Source organism: Parasteatoda tepidariorum, chromosome 3 (genome assembly GCF_043381705.1).
Source record: "Parasteatoda tepidariorum isolate YZ-2023 chromosome 3, CAS_Ptep_4.0, whole genome shotgun sequence".
Lineage (NCBI taxonomy): Eukaryota > Metazoa > Arthropoda > Arachnida > Araneae > Theridiidae > Parasteatoda > Parasteatoda tepidariorum.
The window spans coordinates 63,025,526-63,042,125 of NC_092206.1; the positions used below are offsets into that span (position 1 = coordinate 63,025,526).

The following is a 16,600-nucleotide window of genomic DNA, read 5'->3' on the forward strand; positions in this document are numbered from 1 at the left end:
TATATATATATATATAGATAGATATATATATATATATATATATATATATATATAATTCGAAAACAGAAGAAAAAACACGAAGACTGAAGTATAAAAAAATAATAAGAGTAGATGAAAGAAAACAAAGAGAGTAATTATATTACTCAAATACCATTCTTTCTTTATTTATTTTCTCATTTATAAATAGCGAATATCTGTCTTTTGTGACAGTTAAAAGTGTTTTAGAGTGGGTGATCCTTGACATTTTGGCATACTAAATTTCCATACAACGCAGAACTCTATTATAGTATTTTTTTCCATTTGATTTTAGAATGATAAAATATTTAATAAAGCATTGTTTAACATTATGCCACAGATTTAGAGATGCCTAAACTGACTTTACTTACCTGTCCACTGGAAATCCATCAATGATCAAACAGTCTCAGATAAACCAATAAGAATACGTTGGGAATATGAATTTTCCAATAGGAATAGTGCAAATATCTAGTTGCCATTCAAGATTACAAAATTATGACAACTGATTTATTTATTTCCCTCAATGATATAGTTCAGCCTCTGGTTTGGACATCTCTATTGAAAGTAGATATAAACCAATCTTTTCCTAAACGTACGAAACCAATGTTATCCTAACATTAGAAAAAATTAACCTTTGTCTTAACATAATTATTTTAATAAACATTAATAAATATTTGTTTTCCATGAATATTTTATTTATGTAACACATAAATCATTTAAATCGCACAATAAATTAATTTAAATCTCGTTATATTGTAATATTATCATGACAATAGTTTCACGATAAAATTAGGTTTTTAGTTAAAATTATTTATTTACACTATTTATAAATTTAAGCCAACTGTTAAATAGCCAACAGTTTACATTGTAAGAAATTAACATTCTCTAAATATACTAATATTACTTTGCCGTAAATTAACAGCACTACTTTTTACTTCAACAAACTCCAAGCAAGTACATTTTAGTACAGAAATTCGAAACTTGTTGGAGCTAAAGTAAAATTATATTTATATTTTATATGCCTGGACGAAAATAAATTTCGTCGAAATGCCTCACCTGCTTCACTTATTTATAATAAAATACATAATTTTGCATTCATTTCCATTCTTAAAAAATGTTTAAATTATATTCCTAGTGCTTTTGGTTATAAAAATAGATTACAAAGTATCAATTTCAGCATAACTTTAGTTAATCTAACACTGTCTTTATAAATTTTATTTTATTAAGTAACAAAAAATAACGTAATTCGTTTCAAACAGACAATTCTATATTCAAGGCATTTTTTAAAATAGTTTTACATTTTCTTCGCTTTTTGCAATAAATAAGCGATTTTGTATGAAGATTAAATTATTTGAAAGCAAAGTTTTCATCTTAATTCGAAATATTTTCTAACTCTGAACCGACAATAATTTTCTTCATTTATTATCATCAAAATAAAAATTTATATTAATTATACATTTAATTTAAAAATTGAGAATTTGACTGGTACATTAAAAGTAAAACAATCAAACCACATCCAGTAGGAATGCTTTTCAAATTTGTAAAAATCGCGAATTTTATTTTATTATTCTTTAAGATTTTAACTTTTTGTATTTAATTTTCTGAAAAAAATATTTAAAATAACGATGAACAGTTATTATTAAATAAAGAATAATGAGGTAGCGTGAAAATTATGAATTGAATCAATCGAAACATCAATCGTTTAACTATTAGCAACCGTTAACCATTAAACGATAAACTTTTCAAAAGTTGAAAACGGCTTCAAAAACTCCGTATCACGGAATAGACCCAATATTTTAAAGTGATAAAAATACGTAATTGTTTGAAAAACGCGATTTTATGAATAATCTAATTTTGGAATCATTTTCCAATTTTCAGTTTGAAAAGTTTGTGATTAAGCATGATAAGACATATCAATATACTTTATGTGTAACTATTATTTCATTGCGAAAGTTTGTAAGTTGCGCAAAATATAGAAGCTATTTTTAACATATGATTTATATAAAATTTGAATCTGCACAAATTTAAAATTAGGGAACGAAATCCACAAACTATTAGCATGAATACTACCAACCTCACGAACTAACTCTCCCTAAATTTGATGAATACGAATTATTTAAAATATGATCTGTATATAATTTAACGTAAAACAAGTTTTCAAAAATTGGTAATTTTATTAAAAAAATTATGTAACACGAATTATACAATTAATTAAAAATTATTTTTACGGTTATTATTTTTTCGGTGATGACAGCTTTTATTAACATGAACAAGCCCTGTTTAAACAACTCGTGAATTCCTAATCAGTTAAAAAAAATTTCAATTAAAATAAACAATATTAAAATTCATTTTTGAAAAATTTGGTAAATATTAGTTTGATTAGACTATTACTACTCCGACTGATGGAGACATAAATATTCCTTAAGAAATATTAGCAGCAATATAAAAAGTATAACTCAAATAATTGGGGTAGGTAGAAATTGCTTTAAGGATCATTGTACGGTAGCAAGTATTATTTCTTTATATTCGTTGGTGTGAAATGATTTGTATTCAAAATGCTGTACATTCAAAATGTTGTACATTCAAAATGGTGTAAAATTATACATATTCAAAATGGTGTAAGATGATATGTATTCAAAATGAAGAAAATAAGTAAACTAATTTTTTACGTACAAAATTATAACATTATTTTAAATAAAGTTTCATTGAACATTACAATAATAACATTTCATAAAATTAATTAATTTTCACAGATCAAATTTGAATTATTGTATTATTATAGCTTTTTGTCATGGTAGTATTTTAAAAAGGAATATTCTAAAGATATAGAATTTTCCTGCGATTTTAATTTACAACAATCTTTTTTTTATGCCTGAAAAAGGTTATTGATTGCTTGGATTAAAAATAAAAACACGCACGCAAGCATTCAGGAAAAAACCGGTCAATCACAGCATATTACAGCGAATATTATTTCTTTTAAAACCTTGTAATACCCAATAAAGTGGGAAACACTTTCATCAATATACACTTATGATCTTAAGATATACCAACAATTATCCAAATTTTGAGAGTAACAGTTGGTGAGATTCTCTTGAAAGTGATTATTATTTTTATTCTTAATAGAAAATAAATACCGAATTAAACGATGTTTCCTTTTATCGGTTGTTTACATTTTAACAACTATGAATGGAGATAAATAACCCGTGAAATCCATCACGCAGAAATGTTCTGAGGCAGATTATATCACCCTTAACTGTTTGATTTCCGGCACTCAGATTGACTCCTCCGGCAAGATTCAGACATTTTTCAGGAAATGAATCAAATGCCTGATATTTCTTGCCACGGAAATAATCAAAATTAAATGATTAAAGTTATGATGTAAGATTAAAATGAATTATTCGTTTGAATTTCTTTATTTCATCATTTATATATTTCAATTGATATTTGTATAATACTTTAACAGATTTCCTTGTAGAAGATTTGGCTTGAAATACTTTTAAAATTTTAAATATATGTTGTTGATGTTCATAGGCCATTAAGGCACTGGGGGAGCGATTGCTCTTGTTTTCCATGGTGCCATCTATGGCCAAGAATTCGACTTCTGCCACACCCGTTTATGGGGCGGACCCATTCGTACATCCATTCGTTAATCCACAGATCGTCCTTTTGACTTGAGCCAGAGAACGATCAATTTCTTATCCAGTACCCCCAGAGGTTTATTTTGTTATGGGAACAGCGAGGACTTTATGACTTGACAGATTTAACTTGCACCAGTCTCCATTTACTACACGGGGAATCTTCCGTCTGTTGGATTCGAACTCCCGTTCTCACGAAAGTGAGTCCAGCGCCCTACCAACCAGGCTATCCCGGCCATATATATTTCCCAAATTTCCCTTTTACTTCAGAAAATTTTCAAAATAGATGCAAATTTGTTCTGCTTTGTGAAAATGACTTATCTTGTGGTAGAAAAATTTATGTTGATTCTAACGTTAGAAAATTTCCTTAAAGTTTTTTTTTTTTTTGCCTACCTCTACATTTAAATAATTGAAATATTCATAGAACATGCCACTTTATTTTAATTTTCTTTTGTGTGCCTTTTAAAGTATTGGCGGGAAAAAAATTAAATGAGTTTTTATTTTTTCTTTAAAAAAAACTTAACTAGACTAAGCTAAAATAAAACTTCACTAAAACAAAAATTGTTGAAAACGGAGCAGTTGGCATCCTTGAAAAAATTCGAAGCGCTTGGGGTAATATCATGATAAGTCATGCTCTAAGGTGAGACTTTTACATCAAGATATTCCTTACAATTGTTTTCAGATAGGTACGTTAAAAGTTTCCTGAATTTCCCCGAGATTAAAGCACAATTCACAGAAATGTTTTCTCATATTATTTCCAAACCTATAAGAAGTTTTTTTTGTGTATAAAAGCTGAGTTTTATTGAGTAATTAAAAATCTTTCTTGTAAACTAAATTTGAATGTTGAGTTTAATAAAAGCATTTTTTTTTTTTAAAAAAATGGTTTTTAAACACAACTATGCTGTATTTTTTTAACCATAACAGTCGTTTAGAGGTAATACATTTCGAAAGTCTAAAAATGATCCAATGAAAGAAAGTATATTTTTAAAACACGTTTAGAATTTTAATCATTGCTATAAAATTCTGATACATACGTTTTGAGCTACTGTTATTTATCATTTATTTATTTATATTGCAATGAAGTAGAATAGCCTCTTATCCAATTTAGTTCTTATAAATATGATGAATTTTGGTAAGAAAACAATTGTGTTAAACTCATTTAGTACATTATATGAGATTCCATATTTTGGGTATATCTGACAAGACATTCAAAAGAAAGGTTAGTAATAGAATAAACAAGAGACAGTTAAATTACAAATTAGATTATTGGGGAAGTAAAGTTTATTTACTTTTCATATTAATCTTACGGAAATTGTATAAAAATGAGTTTTTATTCTGAGTTGTTTTCTAGAAGTTTGGTTTTTAAACTGCAAATTGAATTAGCCATTCCTTAAATGAGATTTATTATATAATTTCCTTTTTGCAAGCTCTAGGATATAAACTGCTAAACATTTGAATGTAATTTCTTTTTACAACTTCTAGGATGTAAACTGTAAAGCATTTAAATACTATTCTTTTTCATCAAGTCCAGAATATAAACTGTAAAACTTTTAAATGCAATTCTACTTTTCAAAGTTTAGAATGTAAACTGTAAAAATTTGAACTCAACTCTTTGCATAGTTGAAGATATAAACTGGAAAGTTTTTGAATACCATTTCTTTTCTTCTAAAGTCTATATGGAGAAAAAAATCCTGGTACAATTAGCGTATTGTATCGCAAAAACATTTCAAGTGAAGAAAAAAAATAATAATACATGCTTCTTGTAATAAAACCCAAACATACGGCAATTAAGTCATTCATATGTAAACGGTTTCTATTCATATGGTAACGGTTTGCAGTAAATTTTGATTTTCAAAATTGTACTTCTTTTTACCACACATTTAGGGCAAAAATACAAAACTGAAAATGAAAATTTAACAAAATAAATGCTTTTTATGCCATGCTCTAAAATATCTTAATAAATTACCAAATTTAGCACAGATTATAAAACAATATGACAATAATTATTATTAATTTTAACAAAATCAGGAAATAACCATTACCACCGTGCTTTTTGGAGTTCGAATAGAGCCAGAAATACTGTAAATTGTGTCATATTCCAATAGTTTTGGCCATACTTTTTTTCTCAGCGTAGGATGAAAATTGCAAAGCTTTTAAATGCAATTTTATTTTGCTAAGTTCAGAACGTAAACTTCAAGATTTATGAATGAATAAACTCCTTCTTTTCAAGATACAGAATGTAAAATGAAAAACTTTGGAATGCAATTTTTTTTTATCAAAGTCTGGTATGAAACTTTTGAATGCAATTAAGTTTGAATAATTTAGTAAATTTTTTTTAATTTATTTACAGAATTTAATTTTTCTCATATACTTTGAATTGCCTATATCTGACTTAATTGTTCATAACCATTGAAATAAAATTTAGAACGTTGAATTTATGCATCTCATTTATCCCTAGTTTTTATTTTTCAATTAGGAAACAATTACCTGAGGTAAGATGGTCAGCGTCTTCAGAAAACTAAACTGCTGGTAGCAAAACTTCTAAAAGAAGATGCGAAAACTCCCCTCTTTACCTTTGCAATTATTTTTAAAAAAATATTTCCATTAGAGAATCTCTGCGAGGGATTTTTGTTCTCAAAATATTAAATTTGAAAGGTTAAGCAGTGAGTCCATATCAACGTCAAACGTCCAAACGTCCATTTTCAACCGTCCATTTCGAAATTTGACTACCAATTTTCTTAAGACGCCGATCAGTTTAGTCTATGAAGACTCCTGCAGTACACTTAAAATGAAACAAACATCGTCTGACTTATTTTCAACAACTAATGCTTTAAATCACATGTTCTAAGAATTGTAACAATATAATATTAAAATCTAATATTTATTCATTTTTAGGATAATGATTGATCTTAAATTGGTGTTCCTCGCCCTTGTGGTGGGCGTGGTATACGCCGAAGCATCGTGTTGTGTTTACTACCACTACTACCCAGTTCATCACAAAAAGTAAGTAAAAACCATAATAATATTCTCAACTTTCTAAATTATTTCGAATTTCTGCTTTATTTTAAGTACATGGTGGTTATGAAGTAACACTAGGTATTCGGAACCTTGTTAATAGTATACTATTGTATTGTACTTTAGAAATTTGTATAAATATCATAGACTCTTAACCTGGTCCATGATTTTTTTTCAACAATTTTCTCTTCCGTGTGTCATGTATTAGGTTTGAAAAGATCTCACGTACCATTTTATCCGATAGTTCTTTCAACAAAAAAAATATATTGTTTAATTGTTTATTTTGTAATATTTATAACTGCATATTGTTTATAGCATTAATATCAGAATAGATAGTTGAAGTTCATAAGGAAATTATTTAAATTTCAAATTTTAAAAATTCGATGCCAATATTTAAAACCCTCTAATATCTTTTCTCAGTGAATTTCTCTACTTCATTTCCTTTGCTCTATTAAATCAATCATAAATTCTAGAAAAACGATTAAATGCAAAAACAGTGAACGCAGTTAAATTTAAGCATCATTTTTTTGTATTTTTTAACATTATTCAAAGTAATTTTTTGTTTATTCGTTCTATATGAATTGTGTCACAGTCACTCAGGCATTGAATATAAAATTGCCTTGTCTCCATAGTTAATCTATAAAAAATGATTGGTCAAAGTACATTGCTATTGATTCAAACTTTTCCTGGGCTCCGATTTAATCAAATTTAGAAAACTACTTTTTTCATTAGCTTGAGAATACAAATTTCGTCAGACCCGTTTAAAACAAATCGATTAACACAAATGATAAAGAAATACGAGATATAAGTAATAATGAGGTATTTCTAAGAATAAAACCCATGAAATCTGCCGTATTCGCAATTGTATTCCAGCCCTATTCCGTATAGTGTCGTATTTCAGCTATGGTATTAACAATTGTAACATCCCGTCTTATGGCACAAGCAATTTTAAAATCAGATTTTAAAAAATATTGGAGAGCACACTGCGTCAGATGACTCAAAAGTGAGAGATTAGTTTCATCAAATATTCGAGAGTTCGTTAAGAGTCACGTGATTTCGTGAAGCAATGATAATCAAAGATAACGAAATACAACCCATAAATAGTTAAACTGTTAGGGAAAAAATAATACTTTTAATTCTGAAAAAGTAACTGAAAACCGTGATCTCAATTGATGTACAGTAAGAAAAGAAAAAAAACACATCCGTATTAACTTTTGATCTAATGATTGGATCTTCACGTTATAAGACTCAAACTTGATGGTTCAAGGGGATGACCTCAAATATGCAAATTAATTAGTGCTGACGATGTTTTAAGTTACGAAATAGGACATAAAAACATACTTTCTCTTCGTCTTCTTCTTCTTCCTCAGAAACCTTCTTTTCAGATTTATAACCTCCAAAATATAGGAGATAGCTGCAGTCTGAGAAATATGGTCCCCACAGTTTGATCAGGGGAGCGATTCAAAGTTTGAACCCCGTAATGTTAATTTTACTTTTTTTGTGTATTTCATCATGTCACGAGAAATGTTCAATTAAATTGTAAAATTTTTGCACACAATTACAAAATTCGTTTACCCAAAGGTGCAAAAAATAATTTTTAGCAAATATTTATTTATTTTATTCAGTAATAGGCGAAAAAATTTTTGTAAGGTATACAATTTCTTACATCATTTTAAAGTGTATAATTTTACATGGTAAAATACAAAATTTGAGCAAAATCGGTCATCCTGAGAAATCAAATTTTAAATATACGACTTTTTTAAAATTCTATTTTTAAGGAGCTATTCAACCGATTTCACTCAAATTTCGTATTTTGCCATGCGAAATTTCATACTTTAAAATTAATGTAAGAAATTGCATACCTTACAATTTAAAATTCCTTCGGTTTTAAGTGCAAAAAATTCTCAAATCGCTTAAAAAGATTTGGTAAAATACGCAAAAGGTGAAGTTCACATTAAGGGATCCAAACTTTGAACCCCTCTCCTGGCCAAATTATTGTGACCATATTTTCCAGAATGCGGCTAACCCCTATATTTGGGGGGTCAGAATGCCGAATTCGTGGGGGAGAAAGGTACGTTTACGCAGATAAAGTACGTTTTTGTGTCTGATTTTGTAACTAAAAATATTGTCTCCGCTAATTAATTAGTATATTTGAGGTCACTTTCTCGAACCATTAAGTTTGAGTCTTAGAACGTGAAGATCTGATCGTTAGATCAAAAGTTATTCAGAGTGGTCAGTTTTATATTTTGCACACAGTATGTCTTTTACTTAAAAAGCATGGCAGTAGAATTGATTGGAATATAATGCAGAATAATAGAAATTTTAAGATGAAGAGTAATATGTAACCGTGGACAATCAGGTGCTAGTTTTGTTATAATTTTTTAAACTATTCTTTAATAATCAACGCTTTTTTTTAAAGAAATCATTATCTCTATAAATTTACTTTTAAGAGAGTTTAATAATGCTTCGTTACATTTCTACTCACTATAAACCATTTCCTCTCTCTAACAATTCATTATTAACTCCATTTCATTTTTAACTCCATTTCATTATTATATCCATTTCAATTTACTAACAAATATTTAAGAAATTTTATTTATTTCTTATTAAACTATTAAGTGTGGTGGTTCTTAAAATTTTTTATGTGCACGTCCCTTTCAACACAGCCATGATTTCTGTATACTATAACATTATTATCATCATCTGCCTTTAATCTTGATGTAAAAAGAGATTATGGTCATTCTTTTTCTCCTAAGTTATCTTGAGATCATAATTAAAACATTAACATGAAATATTTAGTGTTATGATCATAAATAATTTTTGTCGTTTCATACAGCAAAGTTTTCTTAATTTTTCTATAAAAGAATTTGCGTATTAAATAATAATCCTTAAAAAAGACTGGTTAAAAAACTAGTAATAAAAAATTATTTTTTGATATCTTTACAGACCTGAGAAAAAAGTTATCGTTATTAAGAATGATCAAGAACATCATCATCATCACCATCATCATCATGGTCATGAACACAACCATGGGCATCATCACGGCCATGAACACAAGCATGGACATGAGCATAAGCATGGTCATGCTCACCATCATAAGCATGGTCATGATCATAAGCATGGTCATGAACATAAGCATGGACATGACCATCACCATGGTCACGAACATAAGCATGGACATGACCATCATCATGGTCATGAACATAAGCATGGACATGATCACCATCATGGTCATGAACATAAACATGGTCATCATCATGGGCACGAACACAAACATGGGCATCATCATGGGCATCATCACGGTCATGATCATAAGCATGGTCACGATCATCACCACAAACATGGTCACGAACACAAACATGGTCACGAACATAAGCATGTCAATCATCATGGTCATCATCATGGTCATCACCATGGACATCATCATGGACACCATCATGGACACCACCATGGACATCATCATGGTCACGATCATAAGCATGGTCATCATCATGCACATCATCACGGTCATCACCACGGGCATCATCATGGACACCATCACGGTCACGATCATGGACATCACCACGGTCATCATCATGGGCATCATCACGGTCATCATCATGGTCACGATCATAAGCATGGTCATCACCACGGACACGATCATAAGCATGGTCATCACCACGGACACGATCACAAACACGGACATCATCACGGACATGGTCATAAGCATGGTCATCATCACGGGCATGATCATAAGCATGGCCATGATCATAAAGGTGAACACAAACATCATCATGGTCATGAAAACAGTCATAAGCATCACCACGGACATCATCACGGTCATCACGGCCATCATGGCCATTCTCTTGACTTGGATGGACATTATAGCAATCAAAAACCTCAAGTCCATAACCTTTTTGGTTTTCAGTATAACCATGTATAAGCCTTGCAAAATTGTACTCACAATGATACGTCTGAATTGGTGCTCAATGTATATAAAAAAAAGTTGTTTATAGAAATTAGTCTAAATATTTCCGCATGTAACAAATTTGTGTGAATAAATTTCGCTATTATGCTTTACTTCATAAACACTTTTTTATGTAAATAGCTTCATAAGGATCCAATTCATAATTCCTCATTTGTATACAAAAAATACAAATTATTTACAAATGATAATTGCATTTGAACCGCTATACTTTCATTCCGACTTAATTACGCTTTAGAAAACTGAAAACAATATTTAAAAATCAAATGAATTTTTCGCATTACTCATTGAACAACACGATTCAACATTCTCCCATTTACATAGAAAGATTAGAGTTAAGTGTTAAATACTTCAGCAAGCACAAACCAAATGCTTTTTTCTTATCAATGATTAAATGAAGCGTACTGTAATATTTTTATTATATGAAAAACGTATTATCACAATTTTGTAACAGGGCATTTTTTTTCCCGTTTTGGCAACGGAAAGCTGAAACAAACTGAGCTATAAATTGAGCAGAGTTTTTCAAAATTTCTATACGTGGTTTTACTTCGGTTACGCAAAATTATTATACATACATTTAAAAAAAAAAAAATTCTAAAATTAACATAATACTTTATATTTCATCAAGTTTAAATTAACATGTGTTTATACGAAGACCAAACAGTTGGCTATTCAAACAATTTCATTGTGGCAAAATTTTAGATATAAACGAGTAAAATTGCTTTCTATAATAAATCGAAAACTTCTTCTTACCAAATTAAAATGAAAGATAAATAAACAGCATGCACTTATTCGTACACATTGTATACTTATTCGTACACATTCGTACACATTGTATTCGTAGTACATTGTAGAAAAAAATAATCCTAAATGACTTTTTTTCTAATTGTCGGATTTTCATGCATTAATTTAACTTTTTTTTTATGAGTACTGAGTGTACTAATATTGATATTAAGATACTTCTGTATAAATGGAATTTTACGATCCACCGAAAGGGATGTGTAGAGGACAAAATTGTTGATAATGGTAATTTTTGACTATCGTGAGTTGATCGTGAACAGTAACATTATGGTGAATGATACTGAATATAATTATCTTTAAGTTGGAGGGGAGGACTTCTCAAATCATAATTTGCTTAATCTCATAACATAAAGCCACTGAGAAGGGGGCTTAAGTAAACGATAGGTATCTCTAAAAAATTGTTGATTATGGTAATTTTCGAGGGTTAACCTCAAGCAACAAAATTATGCTAAATGATACTGAGTAATCTCTATTTTGAATGGATGAACTTCCAAAAATGTTTTTCTTTATCTGATAACATAAAGACGCAGAAAAGGGCAACAAATAATATTAAAAAAATTGAGTTATTTTAGATTTTAGTTTAATTAATTGTGTCAAGTTTTTGTTTAATTAATTGTGTCGTAATTGTGGGTGGTTGGTGTCGTTATATGTTTCTCACTTTTATGCATGATTTCGTAGCGTTGATTAACACTGATTTATTGATCATTTATTCTTTTTTTTCACCCCATACGAAGAACAGGTATTCAGCTAGTTAGTAATAAATCAAATATTATGTGCTAGATATAAATTATATTAAAAAAAATTCGAAAAACTCCAAAAATTGATTAAAAAAAAACAGACAAGGATATTATTATAAAATTAAAATACTTTGAACGAACGAGAAAATTTAAAATTTTTGTCCACAACTATAAATGCGTTTATCTGAAGGCAATTATAATAAGAAATATATAAGAACATTATTTTTAACAATTATTCATGAATTTTTATTGTTTTATTTATTAATAAGCAAAAGAATTTCAATTTTAAGTTTCACTATAGTTAGTAGTTAGTCAAATTTTAAAAATTTAAAAAGCTTTAAACTATTAAATTTTAAGTAACAAAATCAAAAAATTGTTCGAAATCGACCGAATTTACGCTGAATTATGAAATTTCAAATTTATTATAGCTTTAAATTTTCAATCTCCAGAATAATTCGACTAATTTTGTTCAAATTTTGGGTTTTGTCATTTTAACTAATATAGTTTAAAATTATATTAATTTCTATACCTTTACGATTGAAATTTTATTAGACTATAATTAAATAAAGGAATAAAAATTAATAAATTATGAAAAATTATTTTTACATGATTTTTTGATGAACGGATTTCAAAATTGTGCGCAAATTTTTTTTCTATTCACTTAAAAATATAGTAAAAATTAAACTGATATAAAGGTGCCCAAACTTTCTTCCCCTCTCCTGACTGTATTTTTGGGGTTTCAAATTTTTTTTTTCAAATTTTATGTAATTTGGACACAAAAAAAAATTTAATTTTACGTCAAATTTCAACTTTACCTTCACATTTTATTAAAATCCAAGAATAATCTAAAATAATCTAAACAAAAAAATTAAATTCTTCTAAAGCTTAAATTATTTTCCGACAAGATGAAATTCGGAAATTTTAATAATGATCTGTGATGATATTTAATAAAAAAATTTTAATAATTATGTTCTAGCAAAAATTGAATGTAAAAACTGTTCAAATATTTATATTATATAATAATTGAGAAGAAATCAACTTTTCATTCGAAAATAAGTAGAGAAAATTAAATTCATATAGTCGTTAAATTATTTTCCATATAAAAATTTCATATGAAAAATATCAATATTTCTCTATGCACTGACAAGATGTTCCTTTCAGAAAAATCTAATATCAGACCTTATATATCCCAATGACTGTCAATTATTTAAACTTATTATTACTTATTAAACTAATCTAACTATTGAATTTTAACTTTGTTTCAATTACATAGTACTTGTTTGTAATCCTATCCAGCTATTAATCATACTTGATACTTTGTTGAGTTTTTCTCAGATTTTAAAGATTTTTAATTAAATAAAATAATAATAGATAATAAAAATTAATTTCTAAACATTTACAAATCCTTAATTAGAAATAGCAATGAAACTCACATTAAACTGTCCTATAAAAATAAGCATGACACATTTCCCTTAATTTTATAATTTAATTTATGGTTAATCTAATCTTTTTTTCAATGAATACACATTCAATCTTTCTTTTCAACGTGAATCCATTAGAGCGAAAATCAAGTTTTATAAGTATATCTTACTACAACTGCCTAAAACCTTTATAGTATAAATATATAACTGTTTCGACAGTTGTAGAAAGATGATATATTTATAGAATCCCATTCGACAACAGTTAAAGGCTTACTATTGTGTATTTTTCTTTATAAAATAGCTGTTGACTAACTACTAACTATAGATTAACCTTCTAAAGCTTAAAAATGAATTATAAACTTGGCAATAATTAACAGCTATTACTAGCTAAATTAGGATTTCCTTATTATTTTTTCGCGAAGCAAGAGGATGCATCTTTTTCCACAGGTTCTTTTATGGAACATTTATGACATGTAATGTTCCAGCAAAAAAAAAGAATAATATTTTTTATTAAAAAAAAAGTTTGTATATCTATAGAAGTTTTTGATACACACAACAAATAATTGCAACAATTTAAAAGAATCTCATACTTTCAGTCAAAACAAAGACATTTGGACACAATAAATCAATAGAACTTTCCTCAATATTTATATATAAATTACTTATAACCACAAATTATGAAGCTGGGGAAGAAAATCATGAGCTCTTCCTAAAAAATATACATTCAAAAGCGGTTGCTATAGCTTAGATAAAAATAATTTAGACGAAACCTCTTTTATATCGAAAAATGAATTATGGCGTTTACGTTAAAAGCAAGAAGGGGGAAAATATTGATGTTAGCCTATTTGGAACAGAAATTGCTTCAAACAAAATGATTTATATCCATCTAAAAACCAAATTATTTTTTTCTTAAGAAAATCTGTGAGAATCTTCGGAGAATTCACAGTATTATCACTATAAATATAGAAAATGCTATAAGCGTTCTTTACTTTAGTTGTAAGAGACGTTTGGTATATATTAAAATTATCCTCCTTTGTAATTTCTTTTAAGTTAAAGCATTTTGGATAAATTGAAATGAAGGTTAGTGGTTACTTTTTTTCTTTTTTTTCCATTATAAAGCTACATTATATAATCATGAATATCGTATAATCATTATGATTAATGTACTCAATATAATCATTATTAATATAATATAATCGTTATGATCAATATAATCATTATGATTAATGTACTTAAATATATGATCATTATGGTTATATAATTAAGTACAAGAGTTTAGAAACCCTGGATACTAATTCGCTATAAGGCTTAATTCATAGCAAACGTTTAATATTTTAACAAAATTTAATAGAAAAAGCAAAAATTTGCTACTTTGCTTTCCGTTTCATAACATGCTCTCTCCTTGAAATTGGATCTGATTATAGAAATTTTATCTTTTTATGGACCACTGACCACATTTATTGTATCTATCTTTAACAACCGTTTCCTAAATTAATGCAAAGGATTCCTAATATTAAGAGTACAACGAATTGTGCATCAGTATATTGGATTTCTTACTGCTTTCCTGAATCGCATATTCTTTTTAAGTCGATGCGCATTATTTTATTTGAATTCGACAAACTCACAAATCAAATAATTGTTCTTCAGTTTAAGAGCTAAATTAATTTATTCTATTTAAGTTATATCGTAAATACTGCTTTCATTGAATGCTATTATTATTAAAATTTAAATTTTTAAATCACTTATTAGTTTTAGTACAAAATCAATAATTTCAACTCTAGTACTACTTAAGAGATCAAGGAAGTAGTTCAATACTTAAAAATTTTGAAACAGTTTTAATTATTATTATATTAATTTATAATATATGATATTAATTTATATTATATTATATAAATTTATAATATATGATATTAATTTATATTATATTAATTTATATTATGCTAATTTATATTATATGATATTAATTTAAATTATATTATATTTATATGAGATTAATTTAAATTATGTTATATTCATATTACATTAATTTAAATAATTATATTAATTTGTACTCTAACTGCATTGGAAATGAAAATATTCTTATTCTTTTCTCAAGAGCTTTTTGTGTTGTTCCTTTACTTTAATACCTATTTCTTTTAGTGATTTTTTTTCTCTTAACTGTACATTTAAATGCTAACGAAGAAAAAAAAATATTTTCTCTAAACCTGTATTTTGATATAGATATTTCTTGTGTTATTTATATTTATTTAAGATTAGCTTTTAATTAAACATTTATTCCAAAAATTCTTATTGATAAAATTATGTTGATTTTATTGTATTTTGCAAAAATGTTTGCATGATTCCAAGCAAATATATATATATATATATTTACTTTAAAAATTTCCATGAAAGATATTATTTATGAAAATTGTACACATATTGTTAAATAGTTTCAAGTTTTAAAGTATAAGCAATGTTTAGAAAATGATACAAATTGAAACAACAATTTTAAACATTTTGGGTGTAATAATTTTGTTGCCTAAAGAAACCAATTAAAAAGGAAAGTCGGATATAGCTTCAAAAATCAAATATATATTTCATTTCATTAATTATCAGTTTTTTATTTCCATAGTTTTAATAGATGTTAAGGAGTTTATAAGGAAAATCTTAAATAAATGGCTTTTTGACAACTTTCCTATTTTTAAAATATGTTTCCTAAAATGAAATTAAACCTTTCTTTACTAATTAATAAACTATATTAAAAAATAAAAATAAAAAAGTTTTTTGTTAAAGATAAGAAAATTAATGAAATATAGGGGTGACAGACTGAAAATATTCTGCCTTGTAAACTTTATGGAAAGAAAAAAAAAGTTTTAAACAAAGATTTCTGACATAGGATTTCAATATATTAACTTTAGAGTTTTCAAGTCTGAAGTTTTTTAATTATGAGAAATTTCGCAGAAGTAAATCTCGTAAAAGAATTAAATAAATAGTTGTAAAATTTTAAGTTAAGCTCGAATTTTTTTCTGTGGC

The 16,600-nt window shown here is 27.2% G+C and overlaps 2 protein-coding genes across 2 annotated transcripts in view; one reads left to right on the top strand and one right to left on the bottom strand.

The window, feature by feature from the left end:
* The window catches only part of LOC107456281 (zinc transporter zipt-7.2-like), a 12,472-nt gene extending 1,739 nt beyond the window's left edge, over nucleotides 1-10,733 (top strand). Inside the window, exons 2-3 of the mRNA XM_071178724.1 lie at nucleotides 6,546-6,653; nucleotides 9,612-10,733. Coding sequence (XP_071034825.1) covers nucleotides 6,550-6,653; nucleotides 9,612-10,587 — 1,080 coding nt within the window. The 5' untranslated portion in view covers nucleotides 6,546-6,549 and the 3' untranslated portion in view covers nucleotides 10,588-10,733. The remainder of the gene's footprint in view (nucleotides 1-6,545; nucleotides 6,654-9,611) is intronic.
* Nucleotides 1-16,600, bottom strand: part of LOC107456278 (cytosolic carboxypeptidase 1) — a 169,935-nt gene that overhangs the window by 135,667 nt on the left and 17,668 nt on the right. The gene's annotated exons all lie outside the window — the stretch shown is intronic.